At 35.6% G+C, this 10,038-nt stretch overlaps 1 protein-coding gene across 1 annotated transcript; it reads left to right on the forward strand.

Annotated features, from left to right (window-relative positions):
• Nucleotides 1-7,586: 7,586 nt before the first annotated feature.
• On the forward strand, nucleotides 7,587-9,830 carry LOC115414608 (potassium voltage-gated channel subfamily F member 1-like). The gene has a single exon (XM_030127820.1). The coding sequence runs from the start codon at nucleotides 7,821-7,823 to the stop codon at nucleotides 9,318-9,320; it is 1,500 nt and encodes a 499-aa protein (XP_029983680.1). The 5' UTR covers nucleotides 7,587-7,820; the 3' UTR covers nucleotides 9,321-9,830.
• Nucleotides 9,831-10,038: the final 208 nt, after the last annotated feature.

Raw genomic sequence — 10,038 nt, forward strand, 5'->3', positions numbered from 1 at the left:
CTATCTATCTATCTATCTATCTATCTATCTATCTATCTATCTATGTTATTGGTGTCAAATTATGGAATCTATCTATCTATCTGTCCATCCGTCCATCCGTCCGTCCATCCATCCATCCATCCATCCATCCATCCAGTAATTTAGTTTGTCATTTATTTAGATTTTTTTTTTTTTAACCTATGTATGAGATCAAAACTTTGGCTTCACAAAAATTCACATCACATCACAGAAATTATTCTATTTATTTTTACCATTCATTTAGGATCAAAACACAGGATTTAAACTGTAATGGAGAAAAATGTACAATTTTTTCATGATAATTATCAATGTCAACATCCATCCATCCATCCATCCATCCATCCATCCATCCATCCATCCATCCATCCATCCATCTATCTATCTATCTATCTATCTATCTATCTATCTATCTATCTATCTATCTATCTATCTATCTATCTATCTATCTATCTATCTATCTATCTATCTGTCTGTCTGTCTGTCCGTCCGTCCGTCCGTCCGTCCGTCCGTCCGTCCGTCCATCCAGTAATTTAGTTTGTCATTTATTTAGATTTTTTTTTTTTTTTTTTTTTTTTTTTTTTTTTTTTAACCTTTGTATGAGATCAAAACTTTGGCTTCACAAAAATTCCCATCACATCACAAAAAATATTCTATTTATTTTTACCATTCATTTAGGATCAAAACACAGGATTTAAACTGTAATGGAGAAAAATGTACATTTTTTTCATGATAATTATCAATATCAACATCCATCCATCCATCCATCCATCCATCCATCCATCCATCCATCCATCTATCTATCTATCTATCTATCTATCTATCTATCTATCTATCTATCTATCTATCTATCTATCTGTCTGTCTGTCTGTCTGTCTGTCTGTCTGTCTGTCTGTCTGTCTGTCTGTCTGTCCGTCCGTCCGTCCGTCCGTCCGTCCGTCCGTCCGTCCGTCCGTCCGTCCGTCCGTCCAGTAATTTAGTTTGTCATTTATTTAGATTTTTTTTTTTTTTTTTAACCTTTGTATGAGATCAAAACTTTGGCTTCGCAAAAATTCACATCACATCACAAAAAATATTCTATTTATTTTTACCATTCATTTAGGATCAAAACACAGGATTTAAACTGTAATGGAGAAAAATGTATATTTTTTCATGATAATTATCAATGTCAACATCCATCTATCCATCCATCCAGTAGTTTAGTTTGTCATTTATTTAGATTTTTTTTCTTTTTTTTTTTTTTTTTTTTTTTTTTTTTTTTTACCTTTCGTATAGGATCAAAACCTTGGCTTCACAAAAATTCACATCACATCACAAAAATTATTCTGTAACTGACTAATTTTCCAATTTTACTACTTTCAGCTGTACTTTTATATATTTAGACACTAATACTTTTGAGATTTGACTAAACTGAGGTTTTGAATGTGGGACTTTTACTTATAGTATTGTATTTTTACACATTAAAGCCACTTTTACTTAAGTAAAGGATCTGCGTCCTACCACACACCAAAATGACATCTACATTTATCTGTTCATATGTATTTTATTGACCCCTATTTATCTGATAAATGGAACACACCATTAAAATATGTGCACGTATGCAAATGTCTGAATGTAGGCTAAAGCATAAACCTCCTGTAAGGGGGTCATGACCTCATTGTCTCCAGTGTTACATATGGATCTTGTTACAAACTGGATTTCAGAGAATGATTTCAGGAAGAACTGCACATCACGGTATGATTATTAAAACATTTCTGTTCATTTTACTTGATTATTCATCTATGTATTATATTTTTCAGTGCCACTGCTGTGTGGTAATCCTATTCCAGTTTTACAGAAAAATGAAGACACTGAAGACACTTAACAGAAGTTTGACATGACTTGACGTGTTGCATTGCAGGTCTTTACCTCACGTGCTGTTTTTGATGTAAGTTTTTACAGCAGTCCAGCACAAGCCCTGCATCTGAATCACTTATTCATGGCTCTATCCTCAGCGGTTTGCACCATTACATTGTTTTGTGGAAGAAAAACAGAAGCTTTCAAGATTATGTAGTTTTACTTTTTCACCATTAGGGGGCGACAAACCACAAGGTAAAACAGTTGTGTTTGCTATCAGATGTGTCAGTCATATGGCAGACTTCATTGTAAGATCTAAAAAAAAACAACAAAAAAAACTTAAAACTACCAAATCATTTTTAATTTATTCTTATTTTCATTGTGGGTTTGGTTCTTGTACACCTTGTTAAAAAAAAAAAAAAAAAAAAAAAAAAAGAAAAATGCAAAGTGTGGCTCTGAATTCAGGGTTTTTGTTGTTGTTTTTTTTGTTGTTGGACAGTGATTATTATATTTTTCTGTCAGATTTGCATTGCCTGAATTGTTGAGTTTGTCTTTGTTGTGCCATACTTTTCAATAAAAATATTTATAAACAAACAAACAAATCATACTCTGCAAATCAGGACATTAGAAAAATAATAATAAAAAATGTAATCTTCATGGGACTGACTTTTATGTTTTTCCAAGATAATATAACCTATTGCATTTTCTTGTCTGGATCTCATAGTGATATCCAATAATACACTTAAAATAGATGATGGATAAAGCGCACACTTCGAGATAAATATTTTTGCTACAGCCTACATGAGGATTTTTCTTGCAGCATCGCCTCTTATCGATTCTATTGAACTAATTGTTGCTTCTATGTCGCCGTGAAAGGCCAACAGAGGCTGACTGCGTCCCTGATTTCCCAGTTTGCTACTTCACAATTCATTACATGCCGCGGAGATTTATGTTCCGCTGCGCCTGGCTGCACTGCGTTGCGTAAAGACAACCACAGACAAGTAAGGAACAGCCGGAAAACACGGAAATATGACTGAAAATAAAACCAAGGCAATGCACTGTGTCACCTCTGTTAAAAAAAGTTTAGAAAATGGATGGAGACGCATTGTGGAGGTTCATTATAAAGTTGTATATTGACCTCTTTATTTATCTGAATGAAATAAAATGACTCTGCATGAGCACATGAACGCCTCAACAATGAATACAGACTTTAACCCTTTCATGCATGAATTGTGAGAACCTTAGTCAAGATTTTTTTCTGCAGTGTTTTTATTCCTCCTTAGGCATGAAAAAAAACAAAAAACAATGCAATCGAGTTTTTTTTTTCTTTTAGAGTTACAAAAATATCCATGCATTTAATTTTTGAAGTAAAGAAATATATGTTTAACCCTTTCATGCATAGTGGTCACTACAGTAGACAGTTATTCTGCAGCTGTTTTCTTGTATATTCATTGATTTTGTTGTTTTAGTTCCATATCAGCCAACATATTGGACGCTTATGCATCATCCCATACACTGCAATTAATAACATTACTGTAACTTTGCTGTTCTTGATAAACCTTATCTAACAAGTTTGAGTGTAAATCAGTTCCTTGTTATTGTTATTAGACTGTAATTAACAAAAAAAAAAAAGTTTTTGTTTTCTTTTTTATTATCTCCATGAAGTGAATAATGACTAGTATTAGAGTATGTTCAAATGTGAGAAAACATCACATTAGCTGCATTAAAATGTTTTTATTTCGTAGTTTCCACACAGTACAGGGTGGGGAAGCAAAATTTACAATGAACATTTAGTTGTTTTTTCTCAGCAGGCACTACGTCAATTGTTTTGAAACCAAACATATATTGATGTCATAATCATACCTAACACTATTATCCATACCTTTTCAGAAACTTTTACCCATATGAGTAATCAGGAAAGCAAACGTCAAAGAGTGTGTGATTTGCTGAATGCACTCGTCACACCAAAGGAGATTTCAAAAATAGTTGGAGTGTCCATAAAGACTGTTTAGAATGTAAAGAAGAGAATGACTATGAGCAAAACTATTACGAGAAAGTCTGGAAGATACTATTAAAGAAGAATGGGAGAAGTTGTCACCCGAATATTTGAGGAACACTTGCGCAAGTTTCAGGAAGCGTGTGAAGGCAGTTATTGAGAAAGGAGGAGGACACATAGAATAAAAACATTTTCTATGATGTCAATTTTCTCGTGGCAAATAAATTCTTATGACTTTCAATAAACTAATTGGTCATACACTGTCTTTCAATCCCTGCCTCAAAATATTGTAAATTTTGCTTCCCCACCCTGTATATCAGTAAATACTTGTTTCTTTGCCTCAAAAATTAAACATATGGTGTCTAGCTCAGTGGACATTTTTGCAACTCCATGAAAAATAGCTTAATAAAAAAAAGGTATCGCATTGTTTTTTTTTTAATGCTTAAAGAGGAATAAAATCACTCAAAAAAAAGAAAAAAAAACTTTATTAATGTTCTTGTAATTCATGCATGAAAGGGTTAAAACCCAATATCAGAAAACAATGACATAAAAACATTTTTAATGCTGCCAATCTGATGTCTTCTCACATTTTAACATATTCTAACGCTAGTAATTACTCACTTCATGGAGATAATATGCAAAAAAAAAACAAAAACATCTCGTCTAACAAATAATTGATTTACACTGAAACATGTTAGTGCAGATCCGGTTTATCAAGAACAGAAAAGTTACAGTAATGGTCTGAATGTCAGTGTATGGGATGGTAAGTGTCCATCCACTGTGTTGGCTGATATGGAACTAAAACATCCAAATTAATATACAAGAGAACAGCTGGAGAAGAACTGTCCACTGGAGTGGCCTGTGCATGAAAGGGTTAAAATCAGAATAAAAAAGCAATGTGATAGTATATGTAATAAGTTCTGCATGTTCAGAGATATTTCATTTATTTATAAGCAGCCTTCAGATCAGGGAATTTAACTTGATGGCATACAGTGGTGGATGAAAGTAAGTATTCAAACATTATTTGTTTAACCCTTTATAGTTCGCCCTAGAAATACTCTGAAATTCAAAATTCCAATCTTAGAGTCTTCTCTCTGTGGCACTTTGAGATTCTGCTGAATGAAAAGTGTGTTATAAATGCATTATTATTATTATTATCATTATTATTATTATTATTATTATTATTATTATTATTATTATTAGTCCACATGGAATATGTTGCTAAAAGACCGGAAACTCTCTGACTTGATCTCCCTGAATGCTTTTAAATCCAAACTCAAAGTGCTGGAGAAGAACTCAATGACTTGCAGGTGTTTTTCATAAGTTGAATTGTCCTGTAAATTATTGTTTGTTGTAACTTTATGGGGTAATTATATGTTGTAACTATGTGTGGTGTTTTATGCTGTCTCTTGGCCAGGACTCCCTTGAAAAAGAATTTCTTAGTCTCAATGGGATCCTTTTCCTGGTTAAATAAAGGTTAAATAAAAAAATTAAAATTATTATTATTATTATTATTATTATTATTATTATTATTATTATTATTAGTGTGTGGAGGACATAACAAGACTTTATTCCACTATTTTATTTTATTTTTTAATTTTCATGTAGAAAGTCAAGGTCAGTGAAGTTACCACATTTGGTTTCTCCTCCATAAGTGGCAAAAAAATAAAAATACAAGAGGTATATATATAAAAATACAAGAAAAGCACATGTAAGGTGAAAGGAACATGTCTTTTAGAACATTAGACCAACATAAGTGCTGATCCAGACCCCTGTCCAAATCCACATTATCCCTTTGAACATCATTCCTTACATTAGCACCATTACTTCATGGTACCGAACAAAGCAGGTACATATATTTGTCAGACAGATGGAAAAAGAGTTCATTCTTTTATCTTGACATGTTTCGGCTACAACCTGTACCGTGTCAAGGTAAAAGAACGAACCGTTTTTCCATCAGTCTGACAAATAAGAAAAGGGAATCTGTATAAGTTCTGGTAGACAGTATGAACCTAATTGGATTGTTGCTGTTACTGTCTTGTAATATGTGCAGAAATGACCAAAAATAGTCCCTTGCCTGATAAAGGGTTAAGAGGTTTCATCTGTTTGTTTGTTTTTTAACTAGTCTTTAAAATACTCTTAAAATGAATGAACCCATAAAGTCCCAAACATCCATCACCATCTACTGATCTAAACTGTTTAATACCTGTTGATCCACTAATTCTATCAATACATGTAAATAATTGGTGTAAAATACAGTTTGTCATCTTTTCATGGTCATCAGATACGACCCATTTGGACGTTCAGAGGCTCCATAGTTACCATGGAAACAACATCATCTTCTACAACATTGATTCACCAGTAAAACCCATGGAGTTTAACCCTTTCATGAATTAATTATGTGAACCTTCATCAAGATTTTTTTCCTGAGTGTTTTTATTCCTCTTTAGGCATGAAAAAAACCCCAATATGATTGAAACATTTTTAATGAACCTGTTATTCACGGAGTTACAAAAATGTCCACTCAGCTGGACACAATGTGTTTAATTTTTTGAAGCAAAGAAACATATATTTAAAACGCAATGTCAGAAAGTGATAAACTGTGCGAAAACTATGGAATAAGAACATTTTTAATGCAGCTAATCTGATGTTTTGTCACATATTAACCCTTTCATGTATACTGGTCACTACAGTGGACAGCTATTCTACAGCTGTTTTCTTATATATTCATGGATTTCTTTTTTTTTTTTCTTTTTTTTTTTCTTTTTTTTAAATACACATCTTTATTAAAGTTTTAACACATTCATATCTTTTCTGACATGAATTGGTAACATTGTGTAGATCTCCCCTGAGTATAAATCCCCCAGAATCACAAGCCCCCCATAGTTTTGACGCAATTTATCAGTAAATACATGTTTCTTTGTTTCAAAAATTTATGAACGCATGGTTTTTTTTTGCAACTTTATGAAAAAAAGGTTAATAAGAACATGTTATGTATTATTATTATTATTATTATTATTATTATTATTATTAGTAGTAGTAGTAGTAGTAGTAGTATGTTTTTTATTTTAATTTTTTTAAACTTAATTTTTTTATATTATTTATTTATTTATTTAATATATTTATTTATTTTTTTTTTCATTACAAAATTTTTAATCATATTGTTTTTTTCATGCCTAAAGAGGAATAAAAACATTCAGGAAAAAAAAAAAATCTTGATTAAGGTTCTCATAATTCGTGAATGAAAGGGTTAAAGTACTCTAATACTAGTTATTACTCACTTCATGGAGATAATATGCAAAAAAACAAAAAAACAAAAAAACAAAACTATTAATTACAGTCTAATAACAATTAGCAATTGATTTACTCTCTAACATGTTACTGCAGTCAGATCAGGTTTATTAAGAGCAGGAAAGTTACAGTAATGGTATGAATGTCAGTTTAATGGATGGTGCATGAGCATCCACTGTGTTGGCTGATATGGAACTAAAAATAACAAAACCCATGAATATACAAGAGAACAGCTGGAGAAGAACTGACCACTGAAATGACCACTATGCATGAAAGGGTTAAACTGTAAAATATATCTAAATCATATATTTTTTTTAAAAATCATTTAATACTTTGCTTTAAAATTCATCACCGGAAGTGGCCCAGTTGAATGCTGCGTAACTTGACGTGACGCGCACTTCAACGCCAACTTTCCTAGAGCGCACAGGCGCACTGTACACTGACAAACACGGCTGGGATTGAGAAGACTTGGCGCTGCAGTCACAGTCACCCACCTCACAAGAAAATCTTAGAATTTTGTCAACTGAGCGGAACCCAGAAGAATCAGGAGGTTTTACGCACGGAGCTCCTGGTGACTTCCACTGACCTGAAGAACACACTGTGACATTTTTTTTTTTTTTTTTTATCAGTTGTTGTGTATTTTTTTTTTTTTTTTTTTTGTCCGTGTCGCCGTGATAAGACAATGTGGGGGTTTCAGAGGTCGCGGTATGCAGACTGCAACGGCTCCGAAGCCAGTGAGGAGACGGAGATTGTTGTCAACATTGGCGGAGTCAAACAGGTGCTGTACGGGGACGTGCTGACTCGGTACCCGGACACCCGTTTGGCTGAACTGGTGGACTGTTCGCTCAGGACTTCGGAAGAAATATTATCATTATGCGACGACTATGACCCTGAAACAGAAGAATTTTATTTTGACAGAGACCCCGAAGCTTTTAAGTGTATAATTGAGCTGTATTATTATGGAGAGATCCACATGAAAAGAGGCATCTGTCCGATTTGTTTCATGAAGGAGATGGAGTTCTGGAAAATCGGTCCGGATTTTCTGGATGAATGCTGTAAGGGCCATCTGAAGGAGGTAGAGGATGAACTTGCGGAGATTGCCGAAAAAGTGAGAACTATCCTGGTGGACCGAGAGGGGGATCCGTCTGCAGGAGGCTGGCAGCGCTTCCAGATCTGCCTTTGGAGACTGATGGAGAAGCCGGAGTCCTCCCTGCCTGCGCACATCATTGCTATAGTTTCTTTCATCTTCATCCTCGTCTCTTCTGTGGTCATGTGCGTGGGGACCATCCCCGACCTGCAGGTGGAAGACTCAGAGGGTCACCTGACAGAACACCCCACTCTGGAGGTCATTGAAACGGTGTGCATCGGCTGGTTCACTATTGAATACGTCCTGCGTCTGATCTCCTCTCCTAATAAAATCAAATTCGTTCTGGCTTTTATGAACATCATCGACTTCATGGCGATCATGCCCTTCTTCGTGGTGCTGATTCTGACCTCCTTCGGTGCAGGGGTGATGGAGCTGGCTAATGTGCAGCAGGCAGTACAGGCTTTACGCATAATGCGCATTGCGCGTATTTTCAAGCTGGCACGCCATTCCTCTGGACTCCAGACTCTGACATCTGCCCTGAAAAGCAGCTTCAAAGAACTGGGACTGCTGCTCATGTACATGGGGGTGGGGGTGTTCCTTTTCTCCGCACTGGGCTACACTATGGAGCAGAACCACCCGGACACCCTGTTCACCAGCATCCCCCAGTCCTTCTGGTGGGCTGTGATCACCATGACCACAGTTGGATATGGAGACGTTTACCCCAAAACCACTTTAGGTCGGTGTAACGCTGCCATCAGCTTCTTATGTGGGGTGATCGCTATAGCTCTACCCATACACCCCATCATCAACAATTTTGTCATGTTCTACAACAAGCAACAGGTGCTGGAGACCGCAGCCAAGCATGAGATTGAACTAATGGCGCTGCGCTCTGGTGATGGAGAGCTGAAGGCTGCACCAGACTCACACAAACATGTTTGCGGCGCAGGGGTGTGGGACAACACCATGCGTTCATGTCACAGCGACACTTACATCCCCTTACTGAAGGATCCCAGGGGAGGGGCAGGGATCCAGAGTCCCAGCATGGACACCAGCTTTGAAAGCACAGCCGAGGCCACCGAATATTTTATTTCATGAACACCCAAGACTGTGCGTCATTGGAAAACATCACCCAAAAAAAAAAAAAAAAAAAAAAGACACAAAAACGTACATTTACTCATGATTATAGACTTGTTCAAACTTAATCCGAACAATGCAGGGTTAACTAGAACACAGACTGGGGGACATGACTGTAAATAGTCTCGGAGCGCAGTAATGTTCTCCAAGGACCTGATGCTTTTTTTTTTTTTTTTTTTTTGAGTAATCGCGCCTATTAAAGGGACATGTGTGTTAGATATTGACTTGATGAGCTGCTCCTTTGCGCAGTGAGTCTCTGTAGACTGAGGGCTTCTGTTTGAACAGCCAGTACACACCGATTCCCCCATGGACTGTAGGGTTATTATATAACACCCCCCCTTCCCCATTCACACTCATACTGTAGAAACACTGTAGCTTATTCCTCTGTACAAAAAATATATCATCGCAATGAATGTTTTTATTCTAAAAAAAAAGAAGAAAAAAAAAGATTGTTAGCTCTTTATGGAGCTTTAAGGACAAAAAAAAACAAAAACAAACAAACAAACAAAAAAACTGCAGTCATCCCATAGGACAGGGGTGTCAAACATGCGGCCCAGGGGCCAAATGTGTCCCGCCAAAGGGTCCAGTTCGGTCCCTGGGATGTTTTTGCCAAGTGCAAAAATTCCACATTCTTGAATTGAATTAAGCAAAAAAATTTTTTAGCTTGAATTAAGGAAAA

Source organism: Sphaeramia orbicularis, chromosome 24 (assembly GCF_902148855.1).
Source record: "Sphaeramia orbicularis chromosome 24, fSphaOr1.1, whole genome shotgun sequence".
NCBI classification, from domain to species: Eukaryota; Metazoa; Chordata; class Actinopteri; order Kurtiformes; family Apogonidae; genus Sphaeramia; species Sphaeramia orbicularis.